Source organism: Lonchura striata, chromosome 18 (genome assembly GCF_046129695.1).
Source record: "Lonchura striata isolate bLonStr1 chromosome 18, bLonStr1.mat, whole genome shotgun sequence".
NCBI classification, from domain to species: Eukaryota; Metazoa; Chordata; class Aves; order Passeriformes; family Estrildidae; genus Lonchura; species Lonchura striata.
Genome location: NC_134620.1, coordinates 7,924,537 through 7,947,955, shown reverse-complemented (window position 1 = coordinate 7,947,955; position 23,419 = coordinate 7,924,537). Strand labels below are relative to the sequence as shown.

General features: G+C 40.9%; 2 protein-coding genes across 7 annotated transcripts in view; one reads left to right on the top strand and one right to left on the bottom strand.

The window, feature by feature from the left end:
* Window positions 1-345: 345 nt before the first annotated feature.
* On the bottom strand, window positions 346-23,133 carry COMT (catechol-O-methyltransferase). 6 transcript variants are annotated; one of them, XM_021544533.3, is made up of 6 exons: window positions 16,623-16,878; window positions 15,231-15,283; window positions 7,386-7,668; window positions 5,415-5,608; window positions 4,066-4,197; window positions 346-1,615 (listed from the first exon to the last, which is right to left on the bottom strand). In XM_021544533.3, exons 3-6 carry the CDS (start codon window positions 7,666-7,668, stop codon window positions 1,436-1,438), a joined length of 789 nt encoding a protein of 262 aa, XP_021400208.1. In that variant the 5' UTR covers window positions 15,231-15,283; window positions 16,623-16,878; the 3' UTR covers window positions 346-1,435. The 6 variants fall into 6 exon arrangements, with proteins under 6 accessions (XP_021400208.1, XP_021400201.1, XP_021400203.1 ...); XM_021544526.3 differs by lacking the exons at window positions 15,231-15,283; window positions 16,623-16,878 and adding an exon at window positions 23,019-23,133; XM_021544528.2 differs by lacking the exons at window positions 15,231-15,283; window positions 16,623-16,878 and adding an exon at window positions 22,619-22,753.
* The window catches only part of TXNRD2 (thioredoxin reductase 2), a 30,628-nt gene continuing 29,266 nt past the window's right edge, over window positions 22,058-23,419 (top strand). The window contains exons 1-2 of the mRNA XM_021544525.2: window positions 22,058-22,147; window positions 23,076-23,141. Coding sequence (XP_021400200.1) covers window positions 22,075-22,147; window positions 23,076-23,141 — 139 coding nt within the window. The 5' untranslated portion in view covers window positions 22,058-22,074. The remainder of the gene's footprint in view (window positions 22,148-23,075; window positions 23,142-23,419) is intronic.

The window sequence follows — 23,419 nt, the reverse complement described above, 5'->3', positions numbered from 1 at the left end:
CTATCCCTGTGAAATGCACACTACAAACTGGCTGGGTCACCATGGTTGTTTGGTCCATTTCTAAACTGCCTCTATCACTTTAGCCTGTTCTAGTTTTCTCTTGGTGATCCTCTGCTTACTGGTGTCCTGGAGGTGGATTTTCTGCAGCACACAGGCCAGGGGAGGGCTATACAAGGAAGAAACTCATAACAGGCTTGAAAGAATTCATACTGGGAAAGACAAGAATGGTTGTCCTTGATTTTCACTCTGATTTTCAACTGTTGGATCTTTCTGTGGCTGTTTCATGTCTGGAAGCATCACGTGCAGTACAGAATTCATTGGAAAAAATGAAAGTCATGCCCCTGCTCTGTTGTTTCTTACTTTTTATTTAGAAATGTGACCATTGCTGCCTTATGTAATTACAGCAGGACATGCTAGGAAACGGCACTGGATTTCTGCATTGTTCAGGTGAGTTAGAGATGTCATATTTGGCTTTGAATCTTCTCAATGACAACCCACACAATTCACATGGTGTAACATGAGGTTAACCAAGGTGTGCAGGACCCACCTGCTAAAACCCATTTTCTCTGGACATTATTTATTTACAGCATCTTAAACATACCCAGCATTCCAGAGAAAGCAGCTTGCCCTGCCCCTAAAAGCACGTACTATGTATGTAGAGTATAATGAGGGGAAACCCAGCATTTTATCAAAGTCAAATACTATGTAGTTTTGTATTCTTTTGGAAAGAGTCTGCTCCTTTTGTTAACCTGTTACTGTATTTATTTTAATCTGTTTAATACTTCAGTTTTCCCTGCCTCTGCATGGGCACATGATTAATTTTATTTGTTTGTGTTTTCAAAATTCTGTTGTGTTATTCTCATCACTGCATGGGTCTGCCTTCTTTCACTGTGTGCTCTTTTCTCTTACACAGAGATGATTAACTTTTGTAGTAAATGTTCAAAGAAGTATCTGATCTCACAATAGGGGCCTTCACTGCATCAAGAGACATGCTAGTAATTTAGCAAAAATAGGGCAATGAAATGGTCTTTTCTCACAACATGGATTGTTTTTTCCACTCTTGCTAATGAGTAATGAGTTTAGCTTGGGAACACAAGTCTTCAGAAGTTGCAGTGTATTTCTCCACCCTAAACCCAAACTGTGGTTGTTCAAGTTGAGCTGGAAGTGACAGACAGTTGTTTGATGATGTGTTGGTCAAACCAAGGCAATGTGCATCACTTTGGGTTTGCCGAGTTAACGTGGAACAATGGCACAGACCCAACTTACTCAGTATTTTGGTTTCTACCTCCCTAAAAAGATCACTAATGCTTGTTTAATAACAAGCTCCAAAATAAAAAAATCATAATAATAAAAAAACCTGTAAAGCATGGACAAGTTAACCTGTGCAGTTGCATTTACATCATTTGAAACAGAAGTTGATTAGTAATGACTCTCTCTATCCCAAGAACACAGCCTTCTCCATTGCATCTTCCACTTGCATATATTCCAGATGAGATGGATAGTTAGTGCATTGGAAATGGGGGCTCTTGCGGACATAATTAAGGAAATCTGGAGCTCCTGGGAAAATTATATTGTCAGCCAGAAGAACTGAGCCCTTCCTCAGCAAGTTGCATTCCTAGAAAGAAGAGAAATGGCTTCACAGTGGCTGTTAAGCAGACATTGGCTTGAATGTAATGTACTTTTATGTTAACCAGGTGTACTTGAGTGCCTGCATCAGAAAACACATTGTGGTACAGGTCTGGAAGGTCAGAGAGACCTGGGAGACGCTGAGTAACTCTCAGATCCTTTGTGATCATTTGCTAACTTTTCCTGTTTATTAGCACAACATTAGAGATGCTGATTCTGAAATAGCAAATCGAGTGGAAGTGTGTGCTTTGCACCTGAGCTTGTTTCCAGCTATGTCTACATGATCAGTATGGTGGCTTTGTTTCAGTTGTCAAGCCTCATGTTTAAAAACTTTTTTAATGTGGCATTAAACTGTTGTAATAGCTCTTTAGGTCACCTGAGAGTAGCATGTACTGCTTGGCCAGTCTCAGACAGACTCCAAAACTGCTCAAAGAATGAAAGATTTTCTGTGCTTGTTTTTCTTTCATCTTGAACAACTTCCTGCCATTTTGTTTCGGATATGGGCATGAAGTGACGTTTTTGCACAATGACGATCCCTCTGACAAATTTCCACAAGACATAACTAACTTCTAATAGTCACTTCAAGTGCAATGTTTATTGTCAGTAAACCTAAAAACCTAATTTTTACTGGTAATTTTTGTCTAGAAGAAGCTGCTTATCTGGCTTACCAGCTGTTTTAAAACAAAGTCTGTAGCTAAATCAGCTTGTTGTTATCCTGTTGTTACAGGCAGTTGCTGTAGCCAAAACATGGGGTGTTTTTTGTCACTCCCAGTCTATGAGAGTAGTTGTGCTGATGAGTGTCCTGCAGAAGTCATTGAGCTTATTGTTCTTGCCTCTGGGGACTGAAAACCAGTCAGCGCAGTAGAAGTGATTTTAGAGACATGTCAAACACTCTCCAGTCTGTTTCTATTGTGCAGCTTACAGAAGCTTAAAAGAGACAACATACTGGATTTTCCACTGGTCATCAGGATTGCAGATGCTCTTCATGTCTGGATTTTTTTGTTTGGACTACTTCCAATATTTACATATTTAATCTGAATATATTAATACTTTGTATTCATTATTCATACTGCAATACCTGCCAAGAATACTTTCAGAAAGTTTGTGACATCTGAGAAAATGTGAAGATTTTTTCTTTGTCTTTCTCTTAATTTCACAGGAGTTCTTTTAAAACTTTGTATCACAGTTGCATCAGACTGACCACTACCTTGGAACTAAACCATCTGTTTGCTTTGGCTGTGTTGTGAGGCTAAATTCTGATAAGGGTGCAATGTGGAAAGAGCTCAGTCATCCTTACACAGGCAGTTTAAAAGAAAGCATTCTCTGAGTACAAAATAACTGTACAGAGGGAACGTTTTCTTCAGCTACTGCTGTGTAAATTCAATACTAGCTGTTCATAACCCCAAACAAATTTCCTTTTCAGACAGCTTTCTGGAGGACAGGGCTTAAAACTAAAAAAACAGGGAGGCTGTGTCAGAAAAGTGTTGTAGTCCTCAGGCAGGGGTCAGGAATTATTTGGCAGGTTCTCAATCTAAGAGACAGGCTCAAAAAAAGTAGATTTATTTGTGAAGAAAATAATTGAAAAATGGCACTTCTGTAGAAGCAGGCAGTTGTAGAAAATTCTGTTAGTTAGGAGAGGATCGTTATGTGCTGTTGATAGGTACAGATGTTGTCAATCTCAGTTACTTAACACCTGAAAATACCTTCCTATCCAGAAGTCCTTTGCCACTTCCTACTGCTGTTACAGCCAACTTATTTTGTAATACCCACAGTAAGGATTAAGGCAGCTTGGGAAGAAATAAGCATAATTTTTACACATTTGGGGCTGGACATACAGTTGGACAGCATTTCCCTAGGAAGTACTTGGCTGGGGCAGTCTGCACTCTTCTTGACATTGCTTTGCAGCCAGTTAATTAGGTGGAGTGTAAGAACTCAAAGTCATACTCCTTGCTACCATAGCCGTGCTACCAAAATGGTATTTCATCAAGAGGCTCTGCTGGCACCACAGACCCAGGCAAAAAAAGGGGTGCTGAGGAAATCAGAGAGGTGGAGCTGGGATATGCAGTCCCAAGTCTCACCCACTTCCAGGATCAGGATGGGCTTTGGGTCAAGTTCTGGTTAGTGACCATGCACACACTCCTGGAGTGTAAGACTAAGGCCATGGACTCCTCCAGGTAGGATTTCTACTGCACACCTGTATGTTCAGGAAACAGAATGGTTCAGCAGTACTCACTGAGTCCTGAGCTATGTAGTGTTGGCAGTTGTCCTTAACAAAAGTTTAGGGTCCTGTCCTTCAAATCCTCTTTCCTTGTAAGGCTGCTATTTTGGCTGCCAGTCTTCATTTTTACATCAGATGATGTCCCTCATAAAGAATAGAGGCCTCACAGACATGAAGATATGTGCTTTTTTACTTCTAAGACTGGAATTGTGCATACTGACCTGAAGCAGGATGGTGTCTGGCGTGTATCTGTCTTTCCAGTGGTCGAGGAAGACAAAATCCAGAGTATCCACTTCATATTTTTTTTTCAGCTGGGGGATAATTTCCTCTGAAGGACCTTCTAGGAGTTTTACCTGAAATACAAATCCATGTGATTAATTTCAAACCACTAAGAAAAATCACATGCTCCCAGCTCATTGTAAATTGTAGCCAGACATCAGAGATCATGCTTATAGCTCAATATCATGTCAGTTGAATTATTTGGTAGGGTTAGGTCAAATGTGCCCTTTTTTTTTTTTTTGACAAACCAACTCAGTTAAGTTTCAAAATACAAATTTAGGTTGTCTGGATTTTATTGGTTTTTAAATTAACAACAGAAAAAGTGACCTGTTATTTTTGTTGTATAATGTGTATACTTACTGGAAACATGGAAATCTCCTGTTGAAAACAGTGATTTTAATTACTTTTTTTTAGTTACACCTCAGTTGAGTCTTCCAGTCCAAGGGAAGCAAAAAATGCAGAGAACAGGTTAGCTTAGGAAAAAGATGGAGGCTACAGTATGTAGAATTTATATGGCCAGTAGAGGGAAGAGACAGGACAGAGGCTGTTAACATCTTCCTTGCAGGTTTATTGGAGTAACTACTGTTAAACTGAAAGCAGCTGCTGCACATGGATTTTTGTCAGGCAATCATCATATGCCACAAAAGCAGGAAGAAAGTGGTAAGGAAATGTCTGTTTTATGAGTCATAGCTGATCAGGAGATTAAGTCAGATGGAGAAATGCAGTTTTACATGTCACTGGTATTTCAGGTTCTCTTCAAGAAGTTAATACATTAGAATGTCTCTTGGTGGGACTTATTTCCTCCAGTGTATCCAGCTCCATTGAAGTGAGATATCTGCTGAATAGACAGGCACTTCTCAGGCATGAATCCCCCAGCCTGGGGGGGATATAGACTGGAAACACCTGCATCTCAACCAGCTATAGATAGTCAAGATACCTCTGACTGCACAATACTTAGGTATGGGTACTGTGACCAGCTAGATTTGGGTGAATCCTTCTCATTTGAAGTCCACTGCACATAATATGATTGATTCCTGTGAGCTGTTGTAACAAATTGGACTATGGTTCAGATTTTTGTAGTTAGTTTGGACACCAATTTGTACCTTTTAGTTTATATTGAGAAACCCAGTATTCTTCTGGCTTTTGGAAGGCAACAAAGTGAAGTCCTGCTGTGTGAGGTCAGGCACTGTAAGCATGGAACTGGTTAAATTTATAAGGCCCATGGGTACAAAAAAAAAAAAAAAAATCTAACCAGTTTTGCTGTAGTGGTTACAGACAAAATGGTATTTACCTTATCTTGTACTCCAGCAAACTCAATCATCTGTTTAGCTATAGCAGCAAATTCTGGGTTGAATTCCACAGTGAGCAGACGAGCTCCTGCCTTCAGTAGCCGAGAAATCCTCACTGCTGAATAGCCACAGTACGTTCCCAGCTCCAGGGCAACTGATGGATTGGCCTCTTGCACTGTCTTGTCTAGAATTTTACCTGATTAAAATGGGGAAAGATTACCTTTTGACAAAATTATACTGGTTCATTTACAGAAGAGAACATTAGTTACAAGAAACTTTTACAAAAATCCATGTATTCAGTTGCTCAGGACATTCAAAAATTAAGAGTTGGATGTCTAATTATATAATGGATCCTTTGCAAACTGGCCTATGATCAAGTTAATTATCAACATTTTAATTCCTAAAGTGCAAACTTTCAACTAAAAGAAATCTTAGTTTCACAATATACACATTTGTAAGTAAGGAATTCCCTAAATTAACTTGTATTCCCTGAATATAACTTATGTAATTCCCTGAATCAACTAATTTTTAATGTCAGAAGGGGGAAATGCAGTAATTTTTCCCAATAATTTAGTGCAGAAGCTGGCCATATTTGTGAAATATATGACTCCTGGATTTTGAGTGCTCATGTTTGTTGCTAATGTTATGTGCTGTAGTCTGATATAAAATTTCATATTCCAAATACTCATCTTTAAAGGAAAAAAGAAAATTCTGCTTACAAAGCTGCAAAGTATTTGGTTTCACTGCATGAATTTGTGAGATGGAAAACATTAGTCAATTGTTAACAACAGAAAATGTTCCCAAAAAGAAGAAACAGTGACTATATTCAGTCTTTTTGAAGAAAAGAATTTATTTGTGAGATTTATTTGTGAGGATTCCCTCTTACTTGTATGGCTAGAAACTAGATAACTAAACTCAAAAAGTAGCGGAAGGGATTTTATGCTAGGCCATGGTCATTAAGGGATATTTTTCTGGGTGTTATTTGTTTATGAATATGATGATATCTTGAGGTTATGTAGTCACTCTTGAAATCTCAGAGACTAAAGCTTTGATGGTTTTTATCTGAGGAAAGGCAATCAGAGGTAAACTAGAGTGAAATTATTAAGAATTTAATCACAAATGTTCAAAATTCTGAGCTTTAAGTATTCCTACTCAGCTATGACCAACAGTTCTGCTCCCCTAAGCACCCCAGCCAGGTATGCTGAGGAGCTACTTTCAAAAACTGTACACATGTCAGAAGAGCATTTTTATCACAATGCTTACAGTTGTTTTTCATTAGCTATGTTAATCCCAGACTAAGCAAATCTTCCCAGAAATTTCCCAGCAAGAGGTACTTTTGTTTCTAATTCATAAGGGAACATATTAACATTTTGCCACTATAGTTTTTTGAAAAGATTGCTGCTTTCCTGCAGCTATGAAAAAAAAATGTTTTGTTCTCATATTTTTCTTTAGGAGACAAGATGATTTATTTTCTAAATAGCAACAATGTCTGACATGGATAGGATTTCTGCCTTCAACAGAAACTTCTAATTTATGCTTGCATACACAAAATTAATATACTTAAACAAAAGTTGTTTTTGTTTTTTTCAATTTGCTATCTGGTTGTTAAGGATCTGACAGTATTTAACATAATGAATTATGCCTTGAAGGCACCCTATGTAAAAAGTGAGGTATAATGCAATCCTAGATTTTTCCCCTAAATTACCACTTTCTGCTTACACGCTGGCAATGTGCACAACACAGAAACCCACATTTGGGGCTGTGACTTTCTGGATGAGTCACTGGATACCCCTCCTCAAAAACATCTGCATGAGCAGGCACAACTGTTCACAGAACTACTCTGCTGCCCACAAGGCTGTGTGGGTTGGGGTTTTGCAGCAGCAGATGGAAGTCGCCATGTGAATACAACCACATGTCCTGTACTGTGCTAGTCTTGAAGGATCTTTTCAGATGCTGGCCCCTGCTGCAATTACCTTTCTCATCACCCACGTTCATGGCCCACTCTTTCTGGGAGCAGTACTTATCTATTGTGTCCACCACACTGCAGGGGTCTCCTCGGACTGCATTCTGCAGCACAAAATTCAAAATCCTCTGTTCTTTGCTCTGATTCATGATGAAATTGGTTACTTTCTCTCGGATTATTTCATTCCAGATAAGGGCAGCAGTGCCGTTTTTCCTGATGAGCAACACAATGAGCAGCAAAATGAAAAGCAAGATGAAGACAATGAACAAAGGGACTGAAGAGCTCTCCAGCATCTGGAAGAAAAGAGAAAAACAACTCAGGGTTAAGGTGGCATAGAAGAGGGTTGTCCCTTTTGTAATATTGAGCTAAATAACCCACAACCGACCATACTGAATAAGAACACACAGAGTTTAATTATGTTTGTGTCTAAAGTAGCTGTAAAAGGCTCTCTGTCACTTGGTAATGGATGGTGCTCTGTAGCACTTCCTTTAGAAGGCAATTTTACAGGCAGACAACAAGTAGCTTTATTTAATGCTCTGGTCCCTCCCCCCACACAGCTGCTCAGTCCTGGCTCCAAGCATGCCACTGCACAAGGAGCTTCCAGCATCAAAGCTGTTCTAGCTCCAATAAGAGCTACAACATCCTCAAAGATTTTGCCTAAGTTACCCAAGACCAATGACAAAGGGATTATCTCATTCTAGGAGATAACAACATTCCTCCACATCTCTTCCTACTTGTTCTTGCTTCTCTCTTTTGTTTCCCCAATATTGTCCCAGAAAAATCCTAATTTTTATGGATGGTCTGACCTCCATTCTGTAGTGAGATTTGGCATACACACATGGGGAAAATCTATCCCACTACTTAAATTTTGAATCATCATGCAGAACACATTTTGACTTCAGAAGATAACTGAGTTTCCATGGAGATATACTCAAGATACAGTACAGCTGATTTTATTCAGTCATTCTCTTATCTTAGTTGCAGAGCAAGTATGATTTGTTTGGAGCTGTTAAAAGTCTATTTCTTTTGCTTTTAAGCAGTCACCAATGTTAAGTTACCCTTAATGCTTTTCTTGCAAAGTCTGACCTGAGACATTTCCTTTCAGAGCCTGCCAGCATCATTAGCACATGAAAATCTTGCTTCTTGGACATTCTGAATATTTTTGGATAGCTAATGTGAGCCTGCTTCATTACTTCAACAGGATCATGAAGGCCTGGATGTCAATTTTTCTTCTTTCCCTCTGTGCAGAATAGTTCTACTGACCAGGCCCAATTGTCCTGCACCTTTCAGATGGGACTTCAGCTCTTAGTTTTTCTACATGAAGACTTGTGACAGTATCTGTTCACTGAGAACTTTGATAGGGCTATGGAAAGATCAATCATTTAGCATTAAATATCTCTCTTTAGCTTCACCTGACTGGTCTTTCCTTGACTTTCATGTCTTAGTTGATTGTATGATTGTTGTTGATGGATTTCGATTACTGACACAGGTGGGAGATAATTATTCTGAATGCCAATGGAGCCCAGAAAACATTTCCTAAGGCCAGCAGGTCTCTACCTTTTCTGCCTCTGGACAAATGAAACTGTGACCCTGCAAACTCTTGACTCACTTGGTGGCAGTCCAGCTCCTGAAAAGTGCTGGCATTCAGAATTACTGCAGAGCACTGCCAGACAATTCTCTGGTTACAATGGACATTTTGGCATTCTCTGAGCAGATCTTGCCACGGGCTGTTGCTTCAGCATTATGAGATCCTGCCAGCATGTTTGGGGCTGCCCTTCAAAGATCTGTCAGACAGCAAGAGTGGATGGGAGCAGCAGGATGAACTAGGTGGTGTATTTTTGGGGGAACAGCTTTCCTCCTTTATTGCTTAGCATTGATATGAGACCATTTAATGAGATTTCTCTAAACAGGGAGAGACAGCCTCTCTAGGCTAACTCAGCCCTGCTCCCTGTCCTGCAGGAATGCTGAGACTTTTTCAGACTGACTGAATCAAGTACTCAGAGGGAGCCACTTTTTACAGTGCCTCAGATCTTTGCACTTGAATCCACATGACTGCTACCACACATGAGAGGTACCACACGTAAGAGCCCACCTGCCTCCCCAGGGGTTGGTCACAGGTAGAAATAACCTACAGAGTACATGCTGATTTTTCTGTTCCTAGATGAGTTCACTTATTTTTGAAGTATCAAGGAATGTTTCTCAACTATTGGGTGTTTTATTATTAATATTTCTGTATAACACCCCAGAACCTTCATAAACTGGCAATATGGGTTGTTCTTAGCAGAGCTCCTTCAGGAGGCAATTATCCAGAGAAGGTACCTTCTAAAAAGAGAGAAAACAATACTTTTGGTTTTCTTTTTTTTTTTTTTTTTAACACAGTATTTTCCAAAGTTTGTTCTTCTTAATTTCTGTCTTCTTAGGTGTGAAAATAAATTTCGTGACAGCAGTAGACTGTAAAGGCAGCCTGCCAAGAGCAAGAGGCATGGCCATGGTCATGCACCCAGAGAGAAAAAAAGATCTGTACCAAAATAGGTAATTGCTTTCATATTCTTAGCTGGAAAATATTTGATATGAAAATTAAGTGTGTAATTCAACCAATTTAAAACTACCACTACCTAGGAGACAGTCGTGTTATGACAGCTTTAGAAAATGCAACAGTAATTTTAGCTTTAATGTGGATTCATGAGATTCATTAAGTATGCAATAAAACTTGCATACAGTCAAGTTTCCCATAACCACTTATTACAAGGCAGTCACTCTTACTATTTAATGCTTATACTGAGGTTCCAAATACTCAGGTTAGCACTGCAACCTCTTCTGTGCTTTAGAGACACCATAATAAAGGGAGCCTTCTCTTTGAAAGCTAAAATTTTATGTGGAAAATAGCAGGCAAATGAAAAATTCAGCAGGAGAATAAACAGAAAACTGGAGGGACAACATTATGGGAAAGAATGAATAACACGTATCAGTACATCTGGTTTTGAGAAGACAGAGTTTAAAAGAAAACATATTAAAATTTCATGCCCAAACCTGTCAAACTACTGATGAGTCTTTCTAAAGCACTGAGTTATTTTCTTATGCATCTAATCCTGCTCATTTTGGCAGGTTTCATAAGACCAAATCATAAGTTGATAATGCAGCTCAGCAGTTTTTCCCTGATGTACACCATAATCAAACAATCAGCATTTGAATGGGAGTACCTCTGTTTCAGTTTACAGAGATTTAAAAACACATTTTCAAAGAGAGAAGCAGACACAAAATGTGAGAATCTGCTGCCCTAACTTAACTGCCTATGGAGATGAAACACCTAAGTCATTCCAATGACTTTAAAAGAAACCATGAAAACTGGTTCAGACTTAGGGATCTGCTATTATGCCAACAGATTTTAAGTTAGGGAATTCAGTATCCTCTTACTATCATATGATTTTCAGTTTTAATACAATCATACAAATGCCTGTGTGATGGAGCCCAAACCAATAAATCCTGTTCTTTATTCTCATGCAGCTGACTCCAGCCATTTCATCAAAGGTTACAATAAGGATCTTTCAGTAATGCTACTTATCAATCCTTCTGATACATTTTTCCAACCTCTGCTAAAAAATAATTACTCCTAGAATTCCCTGACATGAAAAAATAACAATTAGAACAATTAATAACGTCAGTTTTTAAGGTAAGTCCAAGTAACCAGATTGAACTGAGATCTTTTTCAGTGTTTCATAAAAACTGTATAAAGTTTTCATAGCACCATTAGAGGAAGGTGTATGGAAATGTGATGTAAACTACTGATTGCAACTGCTTCTCTGATTCCAGACCAACATCCCTCTGCTAAAAACTGATGTTTACTGAGAAGAAGAATAAGCATGTGAAACTAAGCACATTTAAATGGCCTAAGTTTTAACAAAAGCATATACCCTAGTGAGATTCACACTCAGTGGATTAAAGTAGTATCAAATTTGACTATTGAGCTATTCTGAAGCTTACGTTTCACTACATTATGAGTAATTAACAAGATGTCATTTCCTACAGATGCAAAAATAAGAGATGACAAATATTTCAATATTTGTGAGGTGGAAAACTGCTGGATAGAACATTTCTCTAATCAAGGTGAATCCTTCTAAGCCTAATTGCAGAGCTTCTCATTACAGTTTTAGCTTGGATAAACTGATACTGCTTTGCTTAGTACTGAAAATTAAGTCCTAAACATTATCACAAAAAACCCCACCCTTTTGTACAAAGACAGTACATACATTAGACTCTCTGGAATGAGAGTAAACTTTGTGACCCTGAGCCAGGGGACTCAGCTGTCAGTCTCATTTTGGCAATGTTTTTCTAATCTGGCCTTGGATGAGCTGTCTTATCTTTCTCTGAGCTGCCACAAGAGTTAAAGTTACTGCTACATGTGTAAACTTTCAAGGCATTGTAAAGCTGAATAAATCTTTTTCAGAAAAGTCCCTGCTGTTACTATATGGATAACACCTGAGGAAAGGGAAAGTAGTTTTGTCTGCACAGCAAATGCCTATGTGATATTATTATTATTGAGTTTATTAACAACTGGGAAAATGTGGAGACAAGCAGTGCTTCAAATGCTTTCCTAAAGGGCTTTCAGCCAGCTGACAATTCAGGCCTTTGAGGAAAATTGTACATGCAGTCTTGCTATAATTTTTCATGCATTTAATCTAAATGCCAAGAACTGGTTGGTTGTTTAAGAGTTCATTACAAGTCTCCACGCATACAGACAGTACTTTAGCATTCTGGTGCTAAAGGGTTTAGAATCTAATTTTGACTTTATTAACTCACATAACCTGGTGAATGGGGAGCACTTGATAAGTTTATATCATTCAACCTTTTTCAGCTTCTGCTGAAATTATGCCTTTAGACACTGATGCACTGAAGTAGGCAGAGGATTTGCACACTAGTAAGGATATATTAGCTGTTTATGAAGCATTGTGAAAATAATGCAGAAGAGTCAGCACATTTCTACACATATTCTAACAATGTTCTGCACTAGGCCAGAGGAGATCTGTGCTGGGACTGGAACTGGAGTTTCTGACTCCTAGTCCTATGCTGTCTTGAATGAGGCAATCTCTCTTTTGTGGCATTTTGTTTTTCTTGATGTTTTCCCAGAGAAAGAAAGGCAAGGTATTTTGGTCAGAAAGTCTAAACTAACTTCTGCCAAACATATTGTATCCTGTTGCTGTAGGCAACACAATTCAACAGCTTTGTAATTTAGTACATTTAAAGGTCAAAAAATATATTTTTACCTCTACTCTTTCATTACTGTTTATGCATTTTCAAGTGAGTGCAACTGTTCTGTGAATAATCATCATATTACCAAATGTGAATAGCTTGTATTTCGATGGAAACTTAGTCTTGGAGTTTGACATTCAGATTTTCCACTGACATCATTAAAACAATCTGAACAAACTTTATATAATTTTTCACTATTTCTTGCCTGAAATCTAGACTTTCCTCTCAGTTTTTTTTCAAATTACTATAGTTTAGCTTCACTGCGATGACTACAAAAATTTCTGTCTTCTATAAATGCAAAGTTTTGATGATTGTTTTCTGCTCCCACGGCCTTTTTCTTCCCTCTTCTTCCCTCGTCTCAGGTTGAAAGGAAACAAATACAAATTTCTTCTTACTGAATGAAAGGAAGAGAACAGAAAAGTGCCTATTGCTTACTTGGGAGCCCCATCAAATAAACTTCATAGGGATGTTTAAATCCATTCTCCCCACATAGATTTCAATGAGGATAATTGCTACCCACTTAAAACTCCCTTCCCAGTAGCCTTTCTCTAGATGGCATTTGGTGCTATTACCCAAAGCAGGAGGTTTATAGAATGGTTGTGTGCCCCATAAAGAAGTGCAGTGTTTAGAATGAACTGGCCACACAGAGAGGCCTCATCTCCATCCAACAAGCAGCTCCACAGGAATTTGTAGCATTCTAATCCAGACTGACCTAGTGAACACAATGCATGATTAAAGCAGGAATCTGGGGTGAGGGAATTCTTCAAGGATAAGAAATGCACTTTACCAGGCCTTAAGCAAAGAGAGATTTTCAGGAATAAGACCCTTTCAGGTACCCCTAGGAAGTGTTTGTTTCTGATAGTCCTTATTCCTACTGGAACACTCCAGATGTGTTTGTATTATTTGTACTAGTGTCTAAGACCAGTGGTTAGGGTGGCTCAGCAGAACTGTACAAATCCTACAGGCAATGGACTGACAAAAGTAGAAAGAAACAGCACACTAGGAGCTGGTCTGTGAAGAGCTTTCTAAGCTGAGATTTTCATGTTCCCCAGGGAGTAAAATCAAGCTCTTATTGAGTGATTTTGCCCCAGACGGAGGTAGGGAGAAAGGGCTGGAAGATTAAAGATCAAAATGGCTAATTGTTCTCAGACAGACCTATTTCACAGTCTCTTCCTTGTATCACAGGGCTGAATCCTTAGTGTCCCAAATCCCCACTGCACGCTCCTGCCCTGCTTCCAAGGCTACCAGCTAATCTACTGTAAATCTGTGTCTCTCCCAGCACAGCCTTCTGCTTCCACAGGCTGATCTTCAGGCTGGGGGGAGTGCAGGACTGGAACATGGTAGTGAGGACACCCGCTGAGGGATCTGAAGGATTAGGAAGGAAATCTCTGCTGAAATTATGACTTATTTCTATGAAAATTAACAACTCTAACACGCCAGGCAAGGTGGGATTCACCACAGCATAGGAGGTAATCAAACACTGTGTGGGAAGAGGGAGCCTGAGATAGAGCAGAGTAGAGATTGGTTTCAAATCCTGAATGAAAGCTCTCCCCAGAAAAGTGCCTGGAGTTGGTATAGAGGGTATCTGTCTAGAAATTTGCTTTTTGAAAGAGCTTTAGCATGGCCTCACACATTAAGATCTGTTTTCAAGGACTGCTGCCAAAATTATGTTTTTTCAAAAAATTCCCAGTCACTTTTAATTCCAGTGATCCTGAAGGAATGCTGTAAGACAACAGTATGAGACTGTCAGATGTAAACTGGGTACCAGACTGTTGAGAAATACTGCTAAACTTGGGTGGCAAGTAAGTTGCTTGCAGTGTTAATGTGATCTAACTCTTTTCTCATTAATGCAAACTAAAGCTGTAAATCAGGAAGTTTTTCTTTTGTATTTCAATACTGCAAAGCTGTGCAAATGCATGTGGTTCTGAACCTGAGGGCTTTGTTGGAGAAGCCCATGACTGAGTAAGCAAAAGTGCAGAGAAAAAGTAAAGGTTGTTTAAGGTTGTTTACAGAGTTCATCAGTATGATGTAGTTGTCAGTACTGGTAAATATGAATTTGTTTGTAAAGGACAGAAAGCAAAAAATATCCATCATGGGCATCAGAAGGATTCTCTGTAAGCACCAACAGGGCTGGCAAGCAAAAGTACTTGCTTTTTGTCTCTTCTTCAAGAGATATTTTGCAGTAGCAGAACTCCCTCTTGAGAATTAGTACCTCCATAAAATACATCTTACAAAAGCAGCTATTCAGTCAAATGTGACTGAACTGAAGCTTGACTTGCATTCAGCTTTTTCTTCAATATAAATGAATACCAAATTCCAGCATACTTATAGCCATAAATTAAATTTTCAATTTAGTCGGGGTTATCTCATCTCACTTCTTTCAGCTGTCAGGATTTACAATGCAGTACAAATGCATTACACACAAATATGTCCTACTCTTTCTCCGTGAAAGCTGTTGCTGCCCACAGACTGGCTTCCTGACAATGAGTGCCAGTCAGAATGTGGAAAACACCACGTCTTTCATAAGCACCACTGTTTAAAATAGTGACATTTTCTAAGATAACACATCATGTCAAGCCTGACAAATCAGAAAATATAAACAATGTACCTTTCTTAATATAGTAGAAGCTGTTCCCTCCGATCTTTTCCTGTGCTGCTCTCCTGTGGATTTTACAGAATAAGAGTCCAAGAGCCTGCAGTATTCAGTCACATTCGATCACATCACAGGAATAGCTTATCAGTTCTGTTACACAGACTCTAAAAGGAGTGCTGTCCTTTTCCCCAACTCCTCCTTTCACAGATTCTGCACTTCTTAAAGGTGCTTGGTGCTCTAATAACCATAGAGAAATCTATTCATCTGTCCCCTAACGACAGTGCTCTTGTTACTTAGTTACAGCACAGTGAATGCTGACAAAGTCAGGTGTGAGCCAAATCTGTGCTCAGTATAAATGCAATGTGTTTGATCAAGCAACTTCAGGAATGAATTTGGCCCAAGGGATTCAGTTCCTTTTTCAGCTCAGACGTGGCATGCTACAGCCAGAGCAGAATTGGTAGGAACAAGACCTAGGCATGTGGGTTAAATATAGAGTGCTGCTGCAGGCAGGCGAGGTATGTATAGCAAATGGCTTAATAGCAGCTACAGGAGGAGCTGCAATCAATACATTATAAATGGCACATTCGAATTTCTGAGGCTTCTAGTTGGAAAAATACTCTGCTACAAACAGCTCTAAGATAAAAGAAGAGGCTCATTCTAACAAACCTTGTTCTCAGCTTGTCTGTCTATATTGTTTCCTTCAAGGTAGGGACAATATAACCCAGCTGCAATTAAATTGCACCATCGAAGAAGATCACAAGAAACCCAAAAATCCCTAACACAATATGGTAATAGTTCTCTCACTGCAAAGCTCAGACCTGGTCAACAAGTGTTTGAAGCTCAAACCTTGAAACTTTTTAAAGACTTAAAGAATGTGTTTGTACCAAATGTGGCAGAAACAGGAGCTGAAGTTCTGAGAACTTCAGGCTTTGTCAAGTGACAGGGGAGATCCCTGAAAGAATTAGGGACCACCTGAGAGCATGAAAAGAGAACACCAAATAATTTTAAGCAGATTAATTGAATAAATAATTGTGGGGGGGAATAGGTTGGGGAAGATTGAAATGTTTCTAGTAGCTGTAAACAAAACATAACCAAGACCTTGCAATACAGCACAGTCCCCAGTGTCAATACAGAGTAACTTGGAACTACTCCTTCCATGTATAACAGCTCTGCAAATATTTTTTTATAATCCAGACATCAAGCACAACAAAGAATGAAGAAAGCAATAATGCAGTCCAGCTTCACTGACAGTAATTTCCTGTCTGGTCAAAAGCTGGTTGTGTCTGCATGATCCCTGATGCCTCCCACAATTCAAATTAGCAGAGAAATTTTTAATTCTGGGCTATGGAGAAAAGAGTTTAAAACAGCAAAACTTACTCTAAGCACTGAGTAAGTATACAGCTTTACCTTGTGTAAGTATACAGCTGCTCTTTGGAGAAGTCCTTGCAGTTAACTACAGCTAGTTGTGGGTGGTGTCAGCCCAGCTTCTGCTTAGCAGCATAATTTAGTGCCAAGACTTCCCTGATTGAGCAATATCCCATGACAACAGTTCTGAAAGTCTTCTAACTTGGAGCTGAATTATATTCTTCAGGCTCGAAGCATGGGAGGAGCAAACTTGCTTCTGCCTGCCCACAGCTGTTTACTTGTGTGATAAAAGCTACGCCTGCAAGTAACCCTTGCTGTTGTCTACGTGTTTCATTACATAAGTAAAAATGGTGAATGGCAATAACTGCAAGTTAGACAAACTGGAGGTTCAGTTGGTTAAGCCATTCAAACTGTGCGATAATGTCCATAAATTTCTTCCAAGTTAATAGACAGTTGAAATCCTGTAATATGTTTTGGGGTATTTTCTTCCCCCAGGAGAAGTTACTTTGGTAGCCTGATTGACATTGGTTTATGCCTCTCTTTAATTTATCTGTTAGCCTAACACATGGTCTATATAAGTATGGATACTTTTGCAAGTTTTTACTAATGTACTAAGAATGCTATAAACTCCACAGTGCATAAATTTATATACTATCCATATGACTTATCCTTGTCCTGATAGTAAAAATCTGCCCTGATATTAATACAACCAGATTAGAGAACTGCAGAGACCTATACATGTATTGGCATAATACAATTTTTATGTAGCGCCAAGATCTTAAAAGACTTCAGAGTATCTATCAGGTACTGAATTCCCAGGGCACATCTATGGGAAGGTGTAGAACCAGGATGCATTAGCCTGGGAGCAAGGAATGGCAGCAGCTCAGGATAAGTGGCTGGTTCAGGCTGACTCACCCTGACAGTCGCCACTTCAGCTCTGATCTGGCTGCACAAACTTGAGCAGACTTGCTCAGGGACAGAGCCCCCAGCTGCAGTCACATGATGCAGCTTGGCAATTCCCACTTGCTGTGCATAGCACGGAGCTAGAGCCTTTCCCCTAAATCCATGCCTGGCGTAACAACAAATGGCATTCCCTTCTTCTAATAATCCTGGACAAAGACTGGTTTTTAAAAGCCGAAACAAAGGGAGACAGGAGAGCTACACATTATCATAAATCCCGCAGATCATGTGAAACACTGAGTGGAAGAAAATTCTTTTGAGCTTGCATTTTCAGAATAGCAGGAGGGATTTTCTTTTATGGGAATTCGCTGTTTTCCACAGTCAAATTAGTCTGTCTTGCTGAGAAACATGCAAAAGAGGAATTTTGAAGAAAGGAAGCACCACTCATGTCTGAATCAGGAAACTGCCTGCCAATATCTAAAACAGGAAACAGCTAAAAGAGAAGAAAGGTGGCCAGCAAAGTTGTACTCTAAATTTGAACAGTTAACACAGACTATTTTGTGTTTACAGTGCCTCTTAAAAGGTTATCAAGAAGATAGAAAAAACCTTTCAGCTTTCAAAGACTTTATAATTTGTCACAAAAATGCTGAAGAAGTTAAGTCTACCACATTTATCTATTTTCTACCCTCACGTTTTTTGGCAATATGTGCTGAAGCATTTGAATGAAGCCAAGAACTTTTGTTACTTGAAGCTTCATCTGTTTTCGCTGTTTTTTTCCCTTACTTGCAATCAATTACTTGTTCAGTACAAACTATGAACAGAAGATCTATGTTAAGGAAGGAAGGAACAAATAAAAAGGCATAGATTAAATTCTGAACTAATCATATTCTGAGACAAATTTATGAAAATAATTTTCTTGAATAATCTTTAAAAGAGAGAGATGGTAATAAACCAAAAGGTCCTACCTCAAGCGGAGACAGCTTAGTTCAACCAGTGACCCAGTAGAGTTCATTGACACTTTTGTAAATTATTCATTAGGTCACACCACAAAATGCAACCTTTGAGAGAATCGATTTTCCACCCCACCCACTAAAAAGGACACGAAGTGATGACTTCCAAAGTCAATATCTACCTGACACCTCTCTTCTTCCCCCCACCCTCCCTGGCTGCTGATCCGGGAATGTAAGACATGAAGGAAACTATGCCAGAAAAACAGGAAAGACAAGAAGATGCACTTGAAAAGTGAAAAATTTTAAAAGATTTGGTAGAAAAAGTATTTAGTCCTGGTCATCTTCATGAGGGAGAATTTAAGTAAGCCATTGATAAATGTAATAAAATGTATTTGCTACAAAGGAAACAACATACAGAATTGCAAGCTGTCTTTAAAATAAATTCAAAGGGAGAAAGTTGCCTGCTAACAAAATCAATTCATGACTTACAAAGCACCTTTTTTGTTGAATGGATTTGTGTACACTTCCGGTACCGGGTATCTCCTTTACCCTTTGAATACCACACTCTTTAAAGTATATTGAATAAACATCTCCACCTGGAAATAAACCAAACCACAACTAGAGTACAAATTTATTTATGACTTCAAATATGCCAAGCTACAACTAACAAAATTCAGTGGAAATATGTTGTTAAATCTGATAACTATCTTGGAAGAAGTTTTTTTTAATCCCAGTTTTGGAAGTATATGCTTTCACTGCAGAAACACAAGGCTTTATCTAAATGATTCCTGATAATATCATGTATTTGCTGCTAAAGGACTTAATACTTGTTTTCTTAAAAGAAATTAAGATATATTATATATTATATATTATATATTATATTATATTATATTATATTATATTATATTATATTATATTATATTATATTATATTATATTATATATATATTATATATATAAATGTGTATCACTAATTATCTAATCAACATAATGCTAACCACAAAATAATTAAATTAAGAGTAGAAAGCCATATGAGCTGAGCCACAGATACAGTAGAAAGCACATTTGATAACCATTATCTGTGTCCTGTCCATGAAAAAGAGTTTTGAAGTGCAGCACAGACACACCTACTCAGTGCTGACAGAAGGAAATACCAGGGACTGCTGGTCTTACTGATACTGTCACCATCAGCACAACCCACTCCTTGTTGCTGCTGTTTGTCTCTATCACTCTTGAGGATCAAGCCTGTGAGGATGAGCAAGAGCAAGTGGAATGGCACAGCACAGATTTTGGACTTCCTCCTGAAGCTGGCGGTCCTGCTGGGAAGCCTGTGGAACTGCACTGTGCTTTATCCTGAGCTGTGGGATACAGCCACAGGGCTGGGCACACCCCAGCATCACATGCTCACACAGTGGCACAGCACCAGCTGTACCTTCTAATCTGAACCTCCCTTAGCGTTTCAAGGTCATTTCCTCTCATGCTTTCACTTGAGACACAGCAGAAGATACTGACACCCACCTTCCTTTAATCTGGTTCAGTTTTGTTTCACTTTGCCACATTTAAGGCCTTTCCTTATTAGCAGAACATCATAATGCTGCAAGGAGAACTCCTCACATCAACTTGTGTTGTGTTTGGGGAGAGTTAATTCTACCCTTGAGCCTACATGTCTGAACTAAGTCTGTGTAACACTGCCTGATTCAACTCAGAATAGTGGCTCACATGAAAAGCTGAAATAACTTTGCATGTGTGCACCTTGAAAAGCATAAAAGATTGTATCTGAATATTCTCAAGGTTTCTTTAATTCAAAGACCCCTCAGTATGCTCCAGTCATTTCTTTCTACTGCTGTTGCAGTGAGTAACAGTGCTTCTAGTGACAACGGGGGTTTGCCTTTGGTTTTCTTGTATTTTGTGGGGAGGGAGGTTTAATAGCAATGATGCTGGAAAAAAGTCATCAATCCACTTACAAAAGTGGTAGTAATTCCTGGCTTTTTTAATGTATTTTCAAACATTAACTTGATGGAAAAGAATGAGACTACACTGGAGGTGAAGTGAATTCTGTAAAACTTTCTTTGGAGTATTTTTAATTTCCTACCATTTCTCCTCAGCTGTCGACCAGAGAATTGATGTTTTCTGAAACAAAATGGTTGGATGCTGCCCCCTTGTGAGCGGGGCCCCTGCTCCAAAGCCTGAACCACGACTGCCTAAAACCCTTTTATTTTCCTGTAGAAAAACATGCGATTCTCTTGTCCCAAACTCTGCTTTTGGCTGTGGTGGCACTTAACAAATATGACCGACTACCAAGGGCAGCGGGCAGGGCAAGTACTGAGCTTCAGTAAAGGCCAAGCCAGCACCTCTGAACAAGGAAAATTCGTTCCTTGATTTGTTTTGATCAATGCAGCTTTGAGGCCTTTTACCTCAGGCTGTCAGAACACATCACAGGCGTTATTAACTCTGACAGCTCCCGTTCAGGACAGGTCAATAGCAGGCATGTGGCACAGGGATAGGGAATGCTGCTGAAGGCTGAGGCACTGGAGGCACTGAGAGGTCCTGAGCAGGTATCTGTCCCACCACAGCCCAGCCAGGTGTGCAAGCTGTTGGTGCAGATCAGGGTCACTGACCCACATCACTTGGGCCCCACTCCAGCATTCCAGCAGAGGAACCTCTTTTTGCAGACCTGAGTCCTGCTCACAATCCTGAATGTTCACAGGAACAGGGAGCAACACAGTGTGTAACCTCCAACACCTCATGGAAGGTGCTTTGTTCAAACCTCCTCAGAGGTTTCTGTCAGCCAGTGCCCTGCACCTGAGGAGCGGCTGTGGCAGCTTTTTGCCACATCTGCTACAGAGGGATGGCTGGTTCAGAGGGGACAGGACAGGTCTTGGGTATCAGGGAACGTTTTGGACAATAATCATGCTCCTTGTCTTTCCCAAAAGGCCTTCCCTGAGCCCTTTCTACAGCAGGATCTGGAGGGAAGCCAGTCAAGCAAACTGTGGGATTTTTCTTCCTTCCAAATGTCTAATTTTAACACAAATTTAACCGAGGAGCCCAGAACTGGAATATTGCGTCCAATTCTGGGTTCTTCAGTATAAAAAGACAAGGAGCTATTGAAGAGGGTCCAGCAGAGGCCATGAAGATGATGAGGGGGTTGGAGCATCTCTTATGAGGAGACTGTGGGAGCTGGACCACTTTAGTCTGAGAAGACTGAAAGGGAATCTCACTAATGATATGACAGGGTGAGAAGCAATAGCTATAAACTAAAATACACGACCTCAACATGAGGAACAACTTTATGTTGGCGGTGGCAGAGCACTGGAGCAGCTGCCCAGGGAGGTCGCGCTGTCCTCCTCTCTGGAGACATTCCAAACCACCATTCCACCTGCTCCAGGTGGCCCTGCTATGTACGGGGGGCTGGACTGGGAAGTCTGTAGAGGGCACTTCCAACCCTCACGACTCCGTGCCGGCGTGTGCGATTCGCCAGAGTCTGCGCGCTGCGCCCGCCGCCTGCAGCCCCTGAGGGCTCCGGGCCGAGCGCTCCCCTCACGCGGCTCCCGCGCGGGATCCCGCCTGGGCCCGCCGCCCTCCGCTCAGGCGCTGCGCGGCCAGCCCGCAGGGTCCTGGCGGGCGCGGGGCCCTGTGCCGTACAGCATGGCGGCGCTGTGGCGGCGGCCGCGTCCCCCGGCAGTGTCGGGGCTGTGCCGTACGCTCCGAGCGCTCTCAGGTACGCGGTACCCGCGGGGCTCGGGCCCGGCCGCGGCCGCGCATTGGCCGCTCCCCGCGTGAAGCGGCTGCCCGCGCCTTCCGACGCCCAAAGCGCCCGGGGAAGATCCCCAAAGCCTTTCCATCACCCGCAGATCACAGACTAGAGCGGTGCTTTGGCGACCGCGCCGCCTTGCGGTGTACTCCGAGGCGGCGGCCGCCTCCATCCGTGAGGGCTCTGGCGGCCACCGCCGCGCCCGGTGCTGCTGCGGGGCCCGTCCCTCGGCCCCTGGGCGCTGAGGGACCCCCAGGTTCAGAGGACGGTGCAGCGGGGTGGGGGCTCCGCCGTGGGGCTGGGGCTGCCCCAGAGGCAGGAAACCTTTCCCGCAGCATTAGCGCCAAAGGGTGGCGGCCCTCCCAGCCCGCTGGGCAATTCCAGGGCGAGCCTTCCCGAGCCGGGACGGCTCCGAAAGCAGCAGCGACCCTTACTTACCCTCACTGGAAGGAGTCATCGCTCCCCGCGGCTGCTGCCGCCGCCTCTGTGCGGTGGCCGGGGGCGGCAGGGCCGGCTCCCCTCTGCCCGGCAGCGCACACACGGCGTGTAAAGCTCCGAGTCCGGTCAGGCGACCCCGCGGAAAAATAGCTGCGTAGACCTTGCTGCTGTAATTCCGAGACAGAGACCTGGATCTCGGTTGCGTTAATTATGAGCCCCTTGGGTCATTATGTAAAAATTCAATCTATTTTCTCACTTCGTTTGAAGTGCTTTATTTTCTGTATTTCATTCACAAAGCCAGAGTAGATAGCAAACCACAGCGCTAAAGTGGGGAAAACCCAAATCAACAATAATAATTTGTAAAAATAGGTGTACTCTGAATGCTGTCCTTCTTACATACCTCTCCCATCTTCCTGGTCTGTTTCTATTCCTTCTTTTTTTCACGTCCCCTTCACAGGAAAGAATGAGTATGATCTTCTGGTCATTGGTGGAGGGTCTGGAGGCCTTGCTTGTGCAAAAGAAGGTTTGTATGCATAAATAACAGAAATTTTGGTTTAACTTCAGTGGGGTGTAAGGAAACTAAGGGAAGTGTTACTGATAATCATAAAGCTTATTAAGAAGCATGGTATGTTCAGTACCTGCACATTAATCATTAACTTAGCTCCATATGGTTAATCTGCAAATTGATTCACACACTAAGGTGGTGTGATCTTATTTGGCTTTCCTCTTAACATTTAAAAAACATTTCTTCTTTTGTCATGGGAAAAAACTAATAAGCTTTCATTTCACTGTTGTAAAAAT

Coding starts and splice junctions, on each gene's coding strand:
- COMT (XM_021544526.3), bottom strand. Junction 4,198..5,414: donor TTGCTGGAGTACAAGATAAG/GTAAATACCATT, acceptor TTTGTATTTCAG/GTAAAACTCCTAGAAGGTCC. Junction 1,616..4,065: donor CAGACACCATCCTGCTTCAG/GTCAGTATGCAC, acceptor TCTTCTTTCTAG/GAATGCAACTTGCTGAGGAA.